This window comes from Neoarius graeffei, chromosome 12 (genome assembly GCF_027579695.1).
Source record: "Neoarius graeffei isolate fNeoGra1 chromosome 12, fNeoGra1.pri, whole genome shotgun sequence".
Classification (NCBI taxonomy): domain Eukaryota; kingdom Metazoa; phylum Chordata; class Actinopteri; order Siluriformes; family Ariidae; genus Neoarius; species Neoarius graeffei.
In genome coordinates, this window is record NC_083580.1 from 56,066,003 (window position 1) to 56,083,425 (window position 17,423).

Here is a 17,423-nt window from a genome sequence, read left to right on the forward strand (position 1 = left end):
ATTATAGCAAAATGGAAAGAATATGTCACCACTACAAACCTGACAAGAGAAGGCCGCCCACCAAAACTCACAGACCGGGCAAGAAGGGCATTAATCAGAGATGCAACAAAGACACCAAAGATAACACTGAAGGAGCTGCAAAGATCCACAGCGGAGATGGGAGTATCTGTTCATAGGACCACTTTAAGCCATACATTCCACAGAGTGGGGCTTTATGGAAGAGTGGCCAGAAAAAAAATAATTGCTTAAGAAAACACGTTTGCAGTTTGCCCAACAGCATGTGGCAGACTCCCCAAACACATGGAAGAAGATTCTCTGGTCAAATGAGACTAAAATTTATATTTTTGGCCATCATGGGAAATGCCATGTGTGGCGCAAACCCAACACCCTGAGAACACCATTCCTACAGTGAAGCATGGTGGCGGCAGCATCATGCTGTGGGGATATTTTTCATCTGCAGGGACAGAAAAGTTGGTCAGGACTGAAGGAAAGATGGATGGCACTAAATACAGGGCAATTCTGGAGGAAAACCTGTTTGAGTCAGCTGGAGGTTTGAGACTGGGATGAAGGTTCACATTCCAGCAGGACAAAGACCCTAAACATACTGCTAAAGCTACACTGGAGTGGTTTACAGGGAAACATTTAAATGTCTTGGAATGGCCTAATCAAAGGTCAGACCACAATCCAATTGAGAATCTGTGGCATAACTTGAAGATTGCTGTACACCAATGCAACCCATCTAACTTGAAGGAGTTAGAGCAGTTTTGCTTTGAGGAATGGGCAAAAATCCCAGTGGCTGGATGTGCTAAGCTAATAGAGACACACCCCAAGAGACTTCCAGCTGTAATTTGCAGCAAAAGGTGACTCTACAAAGTATTGACTTGTTTTTTTTTTTTTTTTTTGGGGGGGGGGTGAATACCTATGCACACTCCAGATTTCTGTATCTTCATCTTAATTTTGTTTGTGTCACAATAAAACAACAATTTTCACCTTTAAAGTAGTAGGCATGTCATGTAAATCAAATGGTGCTAACCCTCCAACAATCCATTTTAATTCCAGCTTGTAATACAACAAAACAGGACAAACACCAACGGGGATGAATACTTTTGCAAGACACTGAATATTAGTCTTACAGGTTGAAACTGTTCCAGCTGAAAGGCAAATCACAGTTTTATATTAATGCACTCGTTCATTCAATATCTTATTATTTTTTGGAGTAACAACTTGTACAGAGACTTGTATGGCAAATGCTCCACATAACCTAAGACTAACAGTAAACTGAGTGAAAAGTGTGCTTATTTAACCATATAATCATTGATTTTGTAAGGCTTTTTGTAAGAAGTTGTTTGTTTAACATTTATGGGAAGAGTCTGCACGTTGTCAGATGTGATGCAGTCTTTACAACAGAACACTGCACTTTTTGGTTTCCCAGATGTAAATCAAGAATGTAAGGAAGAAACAGGAGCTAACTTGTTTTGTGGACATTTCATATCAACATTAAATCAACTGTTCAGAGACGTGAAGAGTCATTCTGTAATTATTTTTTTAACTGTAATCATTAGCCCCGCCAACTTTGTTGGAGAAGGTTATGTTTTCGCTTACATTGTTTTTGTTTGTTTGTTTGCCTGTTCCCAACGTAACTCAAAAAATAGCAAAAGGATTTTGATGAAAATTTGAGGAAAATTGAGCCATAGGCCAAGGAACAATTGATTTGATTTTTGATGCAGATATGTGGTTATGCAGATATGTGGTTTGGCGGAGGTATGCACTCTACCAAGTGCCCTTCTAGTTAGCAAATTGCTGTTATATAAGAGCAATAAAACAATATACAACTGGAAGGGCACTCGGTAGAGTGCATACCTCCGCCAAACCACATATTCAGATTTGCATTAAAATTTAATCAAATGTTCGTTGGGTCATGGTCTGTGTTTCCTTAAAATTTCATCAAAATCCATCCACCACTTTTTGTGGCTACTGCCTCATAGAGGCAAAGCAGTAGTCACTATGTCATTGTGTTGTAAGAATGTAAGAATGAATGTAACAATAGCGCACTGCGCTTACGCATAAGCATTACAGTCACCAGAACGGCGAATTGTGATTTCGCGATACAAAAAGTTGATCTCGCATTATCAAAGGTACACAAGAACGAGTGGCGAAGCCACTATGTCATCATAATGTAAGAATGAGTGTAACAATAGTGAAACTTCATAACCAATCAGCACTTATCCTGATCAAGTTCAGTTGCTCATTTTAATTCTTGATAAACTTTGGAACCAATCAGAACCAGAAACGAAATAAGAGAAACCTCATGCGCCATTTTCTTTCTCTTTCCCCAAAGGAGTGAGTCATGTTAGCCCTTTACAGCACGTTTGTAGAGATTATAAACAAAAGTATACTGGTGTGGACTTTCTTTCTAATGTAATATGTAAGTGTAAATGTTAGGTTAATATAAATATATAAATAAACTTATGCTTGTCATTCAGTAGTGCTGAGTGTACACCTAAACCAAATGTGGACTGCCTCAAGTGTATTATTTATTTCCAAAAAAAAAAAGATTTTTTTTCATAACCCTCTTGATATCCAGTCCTGGTCTGAATGACTTCAGCAAGATTTAATGACAGATATTATAACTAAGGGGATTCAAAAGCTTTTTGGAGGCAGTTACAGACAAAGCATGGTCATGCAAATGATCCGAGAATCATCTTCTTCTTTTGGCTGCTCACGATTAGGGGTCGCCACAGCGGATCTTTCGTCTCCATTGCTCCCTGTCTTCCGCATCCTTCTCTACCACACCTGCCACTTTCATGTCCTCTCTCACCACATCCATGCATCTCTTCTTTGGCCTTCCTCATTTTCGTTTGCCTGGCAGCTCCATCCTCAACATTCTCCTTCCAACATGCTCTGCATCTCTTCTCAGGATGTGCCCATACCATCTCAGTCTCATCTCTCTTAGCTTAATTCCCAAGCTCTCGTCCCTCTGATGTGCTCGTTCCTTATCCTGTCCAACCTTGTCACTCCCATCGCAAACCTTAACACCCTCAACTCCGCCACCTCCAACTTTGCCTCCTGTCTCTTCGTTAAGGGTACGGTCTCCAATCCATACATCACAGCTGGTCTCACTACTGTCTTATACATATTACCTTTCACTTTTGCTGGGACTTTCCGATCACAAATGACTCCCAAAATCCTTCTCCAACTGCTCCACCCTGCCTGCACTCTCTTTCTCACCTCACTATCGCAGCCCCCATTTTCCTGCACAGTTGACCCCAGGTACTTGAATTCACCAACTTTCTTTATGTCTGCTCCTTGCATCTTCACTACACTCTCATCCCCATTCTCATTGATGCACATGTATTCTGTTTTGCTACTGCTCACCTTCATTCCTCTTCATTCCAATGCATACCTCCATCTCTCCAAACCCAACTCAACCTCCTTTCTACTTTCACCACATATCACAATATCATCCGCAAACATCATGTTCCATGGTGACTCTTGCCTCACTTCGTCCGTCAAGCTATCCATCACTATGGCAAACAATAAAGGACTCAAAGCAGATCCTTGATGGAGTCCCACCTTCACCTTGAACCATTCAGTTGTTCCAACTGCACACCTCACTACTGTTTCACTGTTCTCATACATGTCTTGCACCACTCTAATATACTTCTCATTCACGCCACTCTTTCTCATACAATACCATAACTCATCTCTCGGCACTCTATTGTATGCCTTCTCCAGGTCTACAAACACACAGTGTCGCTTTCTCTGGCCTTCCCTGTACTTCTCCATTAACATTCTTAAAGCAAAAATTGCATCCGACGTGCTCTACCTTGGCATAAACCCATACTGCTGTTCACACATTGCTACCTCTCTTCTCAATCTTGCCTCCAATACCCCTTCCCATAACTTCATGGTGTGGCTCATCAATTTTATCCCTCTGTAATTACTGCAGCTCTGTACATCTCCCTTATTCTTGTATATTGGGACTAGCACACTCTCCACTCATTTGGCATTTCCTCATTCTCTAGGATCTTATTAAACAATCTCGTTAGGAACTCCACAGCCGTCTCACCAAACATCTCCAAGCCTCAATCGGGATACCATCTGGTCTGACTGCTTTCCCAGTCTTCATTCTTTTCATGGCTGCCCTCACCTCATCCTTACTAACCAACTCTGCTTCCTGATTTGCTGTCTCCAATGAAGCTGACCTTTTCTCTCTTGGATTCTCCTCATTTAATAAATCCTCAAAGTACTCTTTCCACCTTCTTAATACACTCTCTTTGTTTGTCAGCTCATTTCCATTTACATCTTTCATCACTCTTACCTGCTGTACATCCCTCGCTTCCCTGTTTCTCTGCCTAGCTAGTCTGTACAGGTCTTTCTCTCCTTCTTTGGTCTCCAGTCTTTCGTACAACTCCTGGTATACATCTGCTTTCGCCTTCGCTACCACTCTTTTTGCCTTCTGTCTCGTCTCTCTGCATAACCGCCTGCTTTCCTCGTCTCTCTGCTCGTCCCAATTCTTCTTTGCTAGCCTCTTCTCTTTTATAATTTCCTGCACTTCTTTGTTCCACCACCATGTCTCCTTGTCTTCCTTCCTCCTTCCCGATGACCACCCTAGCACCTTCCTTGCTACCTCTCTTACTAGTACAGCAGTAGTATTCCAATCTTCTGGCAGACTTCCATGACCACTCAATGCTCGTCTCATTTCTTCCCTAAACTCCTTCTGAAGTTCAACCTCTTTTAGTTTCCACCACTTAATCTTCAGCTCCACTATTTCACGCTTCCTCTTTTTCACTTTTCAAGCTTATCCTGCACACGACCACTTGATGTTGTCTAACTACCCTCTCCCCTGCCATCACTTTACAGTCTCCAATCTCCTTCAGGTTACCCCTTCTGCAGAGTATGTAGTCCACCTGTGTAGATCTTCCTCCACTCTAAACGTCACCCTGTGCTGCTCTTTCTTCTCAAAGTATGTATTGACTATTGCCAAATTCACCCTCTTTGAAAAATCAACCACCCTTTGCCCTTCCACATTTCTCTCTCTTACACCATATCTGCCCATCACGTCCTCATCTCCTCTGTTTCCCTCGCCAACATGTCCGTTGAAATCTGCTCCTATCAGCACGCGCTCCTCCCTTGGTATACTTTCTACCACTTCATCCATCTTTTCCCAGAAAGACTCTTTCTCTTCATTCTCACATCCAACCTGTGGGGCGTACACACACACAACATTGATTACCACTCCTTGAATCTCCAACTTCATGCCTATCACTCTATCTGACACCCTCTTCACATCAATCACACTGTTGACCAACTCTCCCCTCAAAACAATACCAACACCATTTCTCTTTCCATCCACTCCATAATAAAACAACTTGCATCCATCTCCAATGTTCTTGGCCTTGCTTCCTTTCCACCTCGTCTCCTGCACACACAAAATGTCCAACTTCTTTCTTTCCATCATAACTGCTAACTCTCTTGCTCTGCCAGTCAGTGTTCCCACATTCAGTGTTCCTACCCTCAATTCTAAGCTCCTTCCCTTCCATCTTTCATGCTCTCTCCTAACACGCCTCCCCCCTCTCTTTCTCCTTCTCCGTTTTGGCGCAACAGTAGCATACTTTCCACCGGCACCCTGTTGACCAACAGTACCGGAGGCAGTCGTTGTTAACCCGGGTCCCGACCGATCCGGTATGGTATTTCTCTTTTCATTCCGCATGTTAGATTTGGCACAGTTTTACGCCGGATGCCCTTCCTGACGCAACCCTCTCCAATTTATCCGGGCTTGGGACCGGCACCAAGAGTACGCTTATGCACCCCCAGTGGCTGGATTCAAAAGTTTGATCCGAGAATAGGAATATAATATTCAGAGAAGGGGTCGCAAACTTTTGAACTGCCATCATGTTGTTCTGTCACCATTAAAATTTTATTATTGCACCATTTCACTATTTTGTTACTTATTGCTGTTTATGTTAATCAGCGAAATTCTTTATCTTCTCTGTTTTCCCTCAGAGGCTGTGCAAACTTTTGCATCAAAACATTTATTTTGCTAGAATTGATCAATTGATCAACTGTCGCTAAGAACACGTACATCTTGAACTCGGTTAGCAATAATAATTAAATTTCTACAGTGATTTTAAATACTGCCATTGTATTTCTTTTTGGTTATTTTACTGTGCTAAAGAAAGAAAACAAGGAGAAGATTTTTACAAAATAGTCACATGACTCTAAACCGCTGTCTTTCTCTTTTAAGATTAAGCTCTTCTACTCATAAATGGATTTAGATGTTCTTCCCCTTGAGAAGCTTGCACTGTCCATTTATATTTTGAAGAAAACACAGTAAACAAAATTGGTAACCAAAATACTACAAGCCCTGATGCTGCTCACAGCTTGGTGATGTTTGCAAGAGATGAGGCTAGTATCATTGATAACATGTATATATGCTGTATTTCCTGTATGGACATGGGATTAGAAAACAATTTTATTTATAAGCAGTAGCCACATGGACCCATAGGGTACCTATTTTTGAGTTATGTTGGGAACAGGCAAAAAAAGTCCTGGAGCCACATACATATCTGGATTTGCATCAAAATCTAATCAACTGTTCCTTGGCCCGTGGCTCGCTTTTTCTCAAAATTTCATCAAAATCCGTTCAGTACTTGTTGAGTTACATTGAGAACAGGCAAACAAACAAACAGCGGAGGCGAAAACATACTGTAGCCTCCTCCAATAAAATTGGTGGAAGTAAATATAATTGACTTCAGGGTGGTACCAGTAACACCACTCTGCATTGGGCCACATCATAGCACCCTATCATTGATTATTTTTCTATAACAGCACATTCGCCAGTGTTTGATTCCTTAGACATTCAGTGTGATAAAAGTAGTGTGTAAATGACCAACAAAGTGCTTTAAAATACATTTTGCTGCAAAATATTAAGAACATACTGTACAGCAGGGTTTTCCCCAAAGTGCGGATATGTGGCGCTCTGCTGCGCTGTGCGACGTCAGCGCTGTGCTGTCACTTGCACACCAAAAAAAAAGAACAATGCAGAGTACTTTCTGCACCTAAATATCTACTATTCCCTTCTGAAAATGAGTACTAACTAGAGAAATAGGAAGATATTGTAATATATAGGTCTAGACTATCCTGGTACTCAACCCAGAAGTGAAAATAAAGGGTTTTGCTGTGTGCACTGACTGTCATTCACAACCAGACATAAAACCACATTCTAGGCGCTGGTCGCTAGATGGCGCTGTTGCGTGAGTTGGCCTCAATTCTGTTCCTGGCATCCTGAAATTGGAAAATGAAGAAGCTTGCTACAAAGTGTTTTCATTTCAAATCGAATTTTGCCCTTTAAATTTTGTCCTTGCATATTTGACAAGATAAAAAACAGCAAATTTAATAATGTTGAATTGTGCCTAAATTAACTCTAGATGCCGCCAGAATGCACAATTTGAAGTTTCTAATTTCAAAATTTTCCAGGGGAGAATGCCCCCGGACCCCTCTAGCAGCCTCTGGGGCCCTCCAGGCAGGGCTGCATCAGTAGCACCACTCTGATATTTTTTTCTGGGGAAAGCCCTGTAGACAATGAAACCATTATAATGATTGATTTCAAACATGTACTAAAACACTTTGTGAAAGGTCATATCAGTATCATTTACATGAAGCATTGTCGTGTACAAGTTGCCCAATTTGCAAATAAGCAACTAAATGTAAACCAAATAATCTTTGTAAAGCAACCTACAACCATTGCCGTAATTGGATGGTATATTTAGTCCTGTTACTGGCTGATAGACCATGTAGTGGATGGTCAGTTGCCTGATTGGCTACTATTAAAGTGTAGAAAAGTGGCTGTGAACGGTCATTCAGCATTTGTTGTAATGTAGTGAACATTAAAGATGTTGTCTAGAAGTGGCTTGGGATAGTTCAGCTTCTGCAGTTTAAAGCATGTTGATATCTCAAACCGGTAAAAATCAAGGCCAAATACAGACATGAATGAACCACAGGCTGCCAAGTAAGATGTCTTGTATTTACCTCTCCATCTAAGAGTTTCCTAATGAATATACCTGCATGTTTCAGAAAGCGGAAATCGCTGTGGCCCCATTGACTATTACCTTGGTCCGGGAGGAGGTCATTGACTTCTCTAAGCCCTTCATGAGCCTGGGCATCTCCATCATGATCAAAAAGCCCCAGAAGTCCAAGCCAGGTGTATTCTCCTTCCTGGACCCATTGGCCTACGAGATCTGGATGTGCATCGTGTTCGCCTACATTGGTGTGAGCGTGGTGCTCTTCCTGGTCAGCCGCTTCAGCCCGTATGAGTGGCATACCGAGGAGCCCGAGGAGGGCACCGACGGTCTGCCCAGTGACCAGCCCCCCAACGAGTTCGGCATATTCAACAGTCTCTGGTTCTCCCTGGGAGCTTTCATGCAACAAGGCTGTGACATCTCACCCAGGTAAGCGCTTAACTCTCTCACCTCTGTGCTTAATTGCCCCAGGGCTGGCTTCTTTAAAGGAATACTGATTGGAGAAAGAAGTGGAATTAGTCTCTTAACCTCGAGTTAGCTCATGAAAAGGTCTCATTGAGCATTGATATGGTAATACAAGGCACCTGAAATAGCCATGCAGCTGTGTTGTTACCATGGCAATGTACCAAAGGGTGTCCGAACTTGCCTGAAAAGTGCATGTAAATTGCAAAGAGTAGAACCAGAGCTGAGAGGCTCATAATCATTATTCAGTCAAGGACTGGTCTTAATGCAAATGGATTTACGACGGTGTCTGCATGGAGAGAGGAGCTACTGTCATTCTGCACAGGATGCGTCTCATCATTGTGATATAACCAGCTCGAACACCAATGACCCCACAGCCATCCAAGGCCGGGGAGTTTTCCCTATTGATCGGATTGACGCAAGCCAATCCCAGACGTCTGTTAGCGCATGTATGCATAATAAAGCAGTTAGCTCTGTTCAGACATGTTCAGATGCCCTGTGATGTTTTGAAAAGTTGCACTGGCTGGCTTTACATGTTTTAATGGTTTTACATGTCCATTTGTAACCCTGCATTCACACCAGCAGCAGTGTCACAAAATGGTGATATATATACTGTACACTCACCGGCCACTTTATCAGGAACACCCACACACCTGCTGTTTTATGCCATTATCTAATCAGCCAATCCCTTGACAGCAGTGCAATGCATAAAATCATGTAGAGACAAATCAAGAGCTTCAGTTAATGTTCACAATGTTCAAACATCAGAATGGGAAAAACTGTGATCTCAGAGTGTGACTTTCACTGTGGCATGGGTGTTGGTGCCAGACGGACTGGTTTGAGTATTTCAGAAACTGCTGATCTCCTGGGGTTTTCACACCCAACAGTCTCTAGGTTTACACAGAATGGTGCGAAAAACAAAAAACATTGAGTGAGTGGGCAACAGTTCCGTGGGTGGAAGTGTCTTGTTAATAAGAGACTTACTTAGACTTAGGGGCTCCTGTGTCTTAAGATTCATGAAGCAGCCAAGGTTGTCCAGCTGTTTCTGTCTGCGGCTAGCTGCAATGCATCTCTCCATCCCTTGCCAACTGACCAGAGGTCCCTCTCAACCATCTGATGCCAGTTCATCTTTGGGCGTCCCCTCCGCCGCTGCCCATGGGGGTTCCATTGGAGAACTTGGCTGGCAAGTCTTTCTGGCAGAAGTCTGATGACATGTCCCAGCCAGCTTGGCTGACGTTTGCATATGATTGTTGACACTGGCTGTTGACTCATTCGGGATCTTACTTCCTCGTTTGAGATAAAGTCACTCCATCTAATACCCAGGATTTTTCGGATGCATTTGGTGTCGAAAGCATCAGGTTTCCTTTCTTAGTTGGTCTTCAAGTGCCAGGTCTCGCAGCCGTACAAGAGGGTGGACACCACATTGCTGTTGAAGAATCACATCTTTGTTTTCATTGAGAGCTTCTTACTTTGCCAGATTTTTCCCAGTTGGTAAAATGCAGCTGAGGCTTCAGTCTAGTTCTTTGGCCATGTCCCCGTTGCTGTTTATGGAGCTTCCAAGGTAAGTGAAATTGTCCACCACTTCCACCTCGTTCTGGTCAATGTACACACTCGTTGGTGTTGGGTGTGTTCCAGTCAGCATGTTCTTGTTTTTTTTTTTTTTTTTGCACTGATCTTAAGGCCAGTGCTAGCTGCTGATGTACCAGTCTTATCCACAAGGGTCTGTAATAATAAGATCAGAAATCAGAGGAAAATGGCCAGATTGGTTCGAGCTGCCAGGAAGGATATAGCAACTCATATAATCACTCTTTACAACCATGGTGAGCAGAAAAGCATCTCAGCATGCAACAGCAGAAGACCACATTGGGTTCCACATCTGCAGACAAGAACAGGAATCTTAGACTCAAGAACAAGTTCCTATTAAAGTGGCCGGTGAATGTAATTTCATGTCAATGAGTGCTGGAAGAAGGGGTTGAGTCCTCATTAGCAACACGAAGTGGGCAAGCAAATTGAAACTTTTACATTGTGTTTAACTTTATGCAAATTAGAAGTGTGGTTAAATTAGAAATGTGGGGTTGATGGATGGTGGTGTGCTCACTCTACCAGTGACACCAGCTGTAAACTAAAGAGAGGACATGCTCACTATCAACTACTGATCATCATAAAGCAATTTAAGCAATGCAAGGTAAAAAAATAAATAAATAAATAAATAAATAAAAATACTGCTGGTGTGATGTAGCATTTGCTCCCTCCCAGATCTTTACTATCATGCAGGACTCAGGTAGTGCTCAGGAATTGGCTGCAATTAAATTTTGGTCAAATTACATAGACATATCCTTTGCTGTGCAGCTGTGTCAGCCCGTGTATGTTTTTGTGCACATACCAAGTACATTGTCCGTGTCTCAGTCAGACACTGTCTCACGTGTGCTGTGTTCCTGTCAAAATTGGCCGTGTTTTACAGATCTCTTGGAATTTTAGCAATGACGGATCATGCGGGTCATCGGCTATTGTTGTGTAACTCACTGTCCTCACATGCTCATTTGTCCTGTGGAAAAAGCCTTTAGTTTACATGCTACACATATTCATTATTGTGCTGTTGTGGGCAGTCGGCTGTTTTGCGTTATTTGTTTGTGTATAATTTGTCCACCTGCTGAGATGACCTCAGGCTTTTTGTGGCTATCTCTGATGCCAGCTCTCTCTCTCTCTCTCTCTCTCTCTCTCTCTCTCTCTCTCTCTCGTTCAGTCTCTCTGCATTGACCATTTATAGAGCGTTTTAAGACCTGTTTGTCAATTAAGGTCAGAAAAAAAATAGATTTTATTTTTCAGTCCCCCCTCACCAGATAAGAATTGACTCACATATCAGGACCAGGAGAACAAAGGAGCAATAAAAAGAGCAACACGTGGTGGAAAACAGCAGGTACTTAGAACAGCATCAGAACCATAGAGCCCAAACACTCAACACTATAACCTGCTGTAAGCAGTGCTATAGAGGACTTATGGTTTTGATCTATCTTTGATAAGAAGATTCATTTAGGATTTCATTCAGGTCTATAAGACTCATCATTACAGTGTCGACATAATAAAGTTGCATGAAATGTAAATAGATAAAAGCTACATTTAGTGATGAACCAGACTGGGAAAATGAGCTTAAATAAGTTTTCATCTGTAATCTCCTAAGTGTTTATGTATGTTCTGTGATTTTTGTGAAGTTGATGCAATAACACTGCAAGAGATCGCAGGGCATTGTGTTGCACTCCTATTTCTTCCACATCACCTAGTCGCACATAGAGAACTCAAAAAGCGTGTGTTAAATGTGCAGAAAGAATTCATAATGCTAGAGATTTGTGAGTCTGGGTGAATCTGAATTATTAATCATCATTTGGCAGAGAACACCAAATTGAATTATAGGATTTAGTTCTTATTGCATTTCCTGCACTTTAGCCCTTAACCATTTTAAGCATTTTATATTCATAAGTTTTTATGTGTCCTGGTCTTTCAACTTTGCAGATTTGCAAAAAAGGCAACAATTGAACAAAACTGGTAAATCATTGGAAGATATGAAGGATGTGGTATGAAAATGTACAGAGGACATTTTATAATGGGGTTGGGCAGGATCATAATTGTCTGCTTTTGGCTGTAAGTCAAGAAAGTTAAGGATAGATATTGTCTTGACGTGCACAAAAATGACCAAAATCTGAAATCAAGGAAATTGAGGACACACTGGCCGAGAAAGAAAAAAAAAAAAATATATATATATATATATATGAGTGATTCCACGCTTATGGGTACTGAAATGGGGACATGAACTTATTTTTAAAAATTCACCTAAAACCATTTCTTTTTTTACCATCAGGTCACAAAACATGTAATCTTTAATGAATGATATGTTAAAAGATAACTTTAATTTTCTGAGATGTAATAAAAACATATTTATATGCCAAAGTCAGAACGTAACAGAAGTGTTGTGGACATATATATTCTCAATTTTAACAATGTAGAATTACTTTTTGAAACATAGGAAGGTGATGTTTTAGCAAATATAATTAATAAACATGTGTAGTAGAATAAACATACACATTCTTTCAATAAGATTAACATGGTATATAGCTAGATTGTAATTAATTTGTAACAGACGCGAGATGGACAATCGTAACAGAAGTAATGTAACAGACATCATTTTGGAACTCATAGGCTTGACTTTGGCATATAAATATGTTTTTATTACATCTCAGAAAATTAAAGTTATCTTTTAACATATCATTCATTAAAGATTACATGTTTTGTGACCTGATGGTAAAAAAAGAAATGGTTTTAGGTGAATTTTTAAAAATAAGTTCATGTCCCCATTTCAGTACCCATAAGCGTGGAATCACTCATATATATAAAATTATTTTTTTAAATCTATGCTTTTAAATGTAAACTGATTAAAACTCTGATTTAAAGCTAGACGGCCTTTTGATTTCATAAAATCTGTGAAATTTAGTTCCCTCTGAAATTTGGTCATTGTGATATATGTTTATTTCTGTAATATCTAAAAAAAATCAGGCCATTCTGTGGCTGGGAAGTTATTTAATTTGAGGGGATTCCTGAGCAAATAATGTGCATGAAATCGTTTGCTTTGCGCAGACAGAGGAAGTCTGTTGTGCGCATGCTCAGGTTTACCTCTTCTTCTCCTTCTTTCTTCTTCTTTTGGGTTTTACATCAGTTGGCATCCACAGTGTTGCATTACTGCCATCTACAGGTTTACCTTTAACCGTGCACTGACAGTTACATTATTCTGTTGCTAAACGAACAACTGATCACACCGAGGTGCTCGTTGACCGCCGATATTTATTAATTTGGTCCTGCATTTCCTTTCCTTCGCAACATAACGTCTTTTCTTCTCGCTTTCCGTTACTGCAGTCTGTCTTTCACGTTTCATTCGCACGCTCACGTCCTCCATTTTTCTCTCCTGTTTCAAATTTATATCCCACAATGCCTTGTGTGAACAGGGAAAGCCCACCATGTGATGTATGACATAGTATTTTGAATTGGGTCATGGTGAAGCAGGAAAAAATAGCAGAGAATTTAGAGCCACGTGGCCCTAAATTCATCAATTGTTCTATTTTAAAAAAACTAATAAAATTGGAAGTCTGTGATTCGAATTCAGTAGCTTTCAGTCAACTAAACAAAAATAATTGGGTGTCAGGGAAAATTCTTTTTATGACCTAAACTTGAAAAATCTGAAAGGCAGTCTAGCTTTAATGAAAAATCCATCACTGATATATAGAATAATTATGAGAGCATATATTGCAAATTTAAATCAAGCAAGAGACACATCTGAAGAAAGACATTTGGTTGGCAGCCATGCATTAAAATGCTTAATGTCTGCATGGTATAGAGCAGTGAGTCTCAACTAGTGGGTCTCAACCTAAATATGTGTCATGAGCCCTTTAAGATTGGGTCACAGACTGCTGGGAAGATAAAGAAAATGTTGCTAAATGCAAATGATAAAACATAACAAAACAGAAGACTGTGGAAAAATATCTCATCTCATTATCTCTAGCCGCTTTATCCTGTTCTACAGGGTCGCAGGCAAGCTGGAGCCTATCCCAGATGACTACGGGCGAAAGGCGGGGTACACCCTGGACAAGTTGCCAGGTCATCACAGGGCTGACACATAGACACAGACAACCATTCACACTCACATTCACACCTATGGTCAATTTAGAGTCGCCAGTTAACCTAACCTGCATGTCTTTGGACTGTGGGGGAAACCGGAGCACCCGGAGGAAACCCACGCGGACACGGGGAGAACATGCAAACTCCGCACAGAAAGGCCCTTGCCGGCCACGGGGCTCGAACCCGGACCTTCTTGCTGTGAGGCGACAGCGCTAACCGCTACACCACCATACCGCCCCGTGGAAAAATATGACAAAGCAAATTGTTGTTACAAGAAAGTAATAATAATAATAAAGAACCACTGGGATAGAGCCCTGAGGGAGATGCGTCACTCTGATATCAGCTACGCCTCCTGGTTGCATGCTATGCTGTGTCAGAATCAGAAAAATGCTCAATTTTTACCACGTCCTATCAAATCAGACTCCTTTCCAGAAGACACCTGTGTTTTACAGGTAGTTAGGAGGAATAATTGGTCATAGATCCCCAGCAGATCTCAGCAGTCGCTACAGTGCCTTGAAAAAGTATTCATACCCCTTGAACTTTTTCACATTTTTCCACCTTACAACCACGAACTTAAGTTTTTTATTGAGATTTTATGTGATAGACCAACACAGAGTAGCACATAATTGTGAAGTGAAATAAAAATGATAAATGGTCTTCAAAATTTTAAACAAATAAAAATCTGAAAAATGTGGTGTGCATTAGTATTCAGCCCCCTGTACTCTGATACCTCTAAATACAATCCAGTGCAATCAATTGCCTTCAGAAGTCATCTAATTAGTTAACAGAGTCCTACTGTGTGTAATTTACTCTCAGCATAAATACACTTGTTCTGTGAAGGCCTCAGTGGTTTGTTAGAGAACACTGAAGAACAAACAGCATCATGAAGACCAAAGAACTCACCAGACAGGTCAGGGATAAAGTTCTGGAGAAGTTTAAAGCAGGGTTAGGTTATAAAAAAATATCCCAAGCTCTGAACATCTCAAGAAGCACTGTTCAATCCATCATTCAAAAATGGAAAAAGTATGGCACAACTGCAAACCTACCAAGACATGGCTGTCCACCTAAACTGACAGAGCGAGCAAGGAGAGCACTGGTCAGAGAAGCAGCCAAGAGGCCCATGATCACTCTGGAGGAGCTCCAGAAATCCACAGCTCAGGTGGGAGAATCTGTGCACAGGACAACTATAAGTCGTACACTCCACAAATCTGGCCTTTTTGGAAGAGTGGCAAGAAGAAAGCCATTGTTGAAAGACAGGCATAAGAAGTCCCGTTTGCAGTTTGCCAGAAGCCATGTAGGGGACACCGCAAACATGTGGAAGAAGGTGCTTTGGTCAGATGAGACCAAAGTTGAACTTTTTGGCCTAAATGCAAAGCGCTATGTGTAGCGGAAAACTAACACTGCTCATCACCCTGCACACACCATCCCCACTGTGAAACATGGTGGTGGCAGCATCATGCTATGGGGCTGCTTTTCTTCAGCAGGGACAGGGAAGCTGGTCAGAGTTGATGGGAAGATGGATGGAGCTAAATACAGGGCAATCCTGGAAGAAAACCTGTTGGAGGCTGCAAAAGACTTGAGACTGGGAAGGAGATTCACCTTCCAGCAAGACAATGACCCTAAACATACAGCCAGAGCTACAATGGAATGGTTTAGATCAAAGAATATTCATGTGGTAGAATGGCCCAGTCAAAGTCCAGACCTAAATCCCATTGAGCATCTGTGGCAAGACTTGAAAATTGCTGTTCACAGACGCTCTCCATCCAGTCTGGCTGAGCTTGAGCTATTTTGCAAAGAAGAATGGGCAAAAATTTCAGTGTCTAGATGTGCAAAGCTGGTAGAGACATACCACAAAAGACTTGCAGCTGTAATTGCAGCAAAAGGTGGCTCTACAAAGTATTGACACAGGGGGGCTGAATACTAATGCACATCACATTTTTCAGATTTTTATTTGTTTAAAATTTTGAAGACCATTTATCATTTTCGTTTCACTTCACAATTATGTGCTACTCTGTGTTGGTCTATCACATAAAATCTCAATAAAAAACTTTTAAGTTCGTGGTTGTAAGGTGGAAAAATGTGAAAAAGTTCAAGGGGTATGAATACTTTTTCAAGGCACTGTAACTATATTAGTGAACTAACTAATATAACTTGCTAGTTAGCTAACACACCTAATTTCTATTGCTTTTACAAAGCTTCATAGCTTGACTAAAATCTGCATCAAGAAACTGCATCAAATGCTTGTTCGCGAGATCACATTACTGAGGAGTTGCTAATAATGGACATCTTTAGCTGGCTAACTTTGTTCAACTTTGTTTACAGTGTTCTAAGCATAAAATATTATATCTTGAACAAAGTTGTAAGCATAAAGAGACTTGTATGCCTTCAATTTGGGTATTGGGTAGGAGTCACAGATCAGGTAATGACAGGAGTCACAGATCAGATCAGCCACACAGGAGTCACAGATCAGATAATAACACAGCAGCCACTGATCGGGTAATAAAACAGGAGCCACAGAGTGGGTAATGACACAGGAGTCACAGATCAGGTAATAATACAGGAATCATAGTTCTGGTAATGGCCCAGGAGTCACAGTTCTGGTAATGACACAGAAGTCACAGATCAGGTAATACCAAAGGAATCATAGTTCTGGTAATGACACAAAGGCACAGGTTGGGTAATGAAATCGGGGTCAGATTGGGTAATGACAGGAGTCACAGATCAGGTAATGACACAGAAGTGTTAGGGTTTTGCTGGGATTCGAACCTGGTCCGTTGGTGTGATAATCCAGCAACCCCCCACTAGGCCACCAGGGGGATGACTCAAATGCAGAGGCGTGAGGCGGAAGTAGAAAAAGAATCAAAAGGTTTATTTAAACTATATACACTATATACAGGGCAAAACAAAAGACAAAAAAAAACCAAAGAGTATAATCCAAAAGAAAAGCAAAGTGCAAAAATACAAAAGCTAAGAAGATCAAAAAACACAGTACAAAGGAAACTGGAGATAAACATAACAGCACAAAGACTCCGTGACAAGAGGACTGAACTCAGGGGTATAAATAGACAAACTAATTAAGGACACAGGTGAAGATAATTAGGCAATTAACACAAACACAAAACACAGGAACAGTGGCGGCCTCTAGAGGCCAAAATAAACACGACATGAAAAGGAAATAACAGCGGCCTCTAGAGGCCAAAACAGTCCTAGTCCTAACAGGACCCCCCCCTCTAGGAGCGTCTCCTGACGTTCCCAGGGCGATCCGGATGGGCCGAATGG

The 17,423-nt window shown here is 41.2% G+C and overlaps 1 protein-coding gene across 5 annotated transcripts in view; it reads left to right on the plus strand.

Annotated features, from left to right (window-relative positions):
* The window catches only part of gria4b (glutamate receptor, ionotropic, AMPA 4b), a 365,144-nt gene that overhangs the window by 278,531 nt on the left and 69,190 nt on the right, over positions 1 to 17,423 (plus strand). For all 5 annotated transcript variants that reach the window (XM_060935094.1, XM_060935095.1, XM_060935093.1 and 2 more), the window contains exon 11: positions 8,077 to 8,450. In XM_060935094.1, the coding sequence (XP_060791077.1) occupies positions 8,077 to 8,450 (374 nt within the window). The remainder of the gene's footprint in view (positions 1 to 8,076; positions 8,451 to 17,423) is intronic.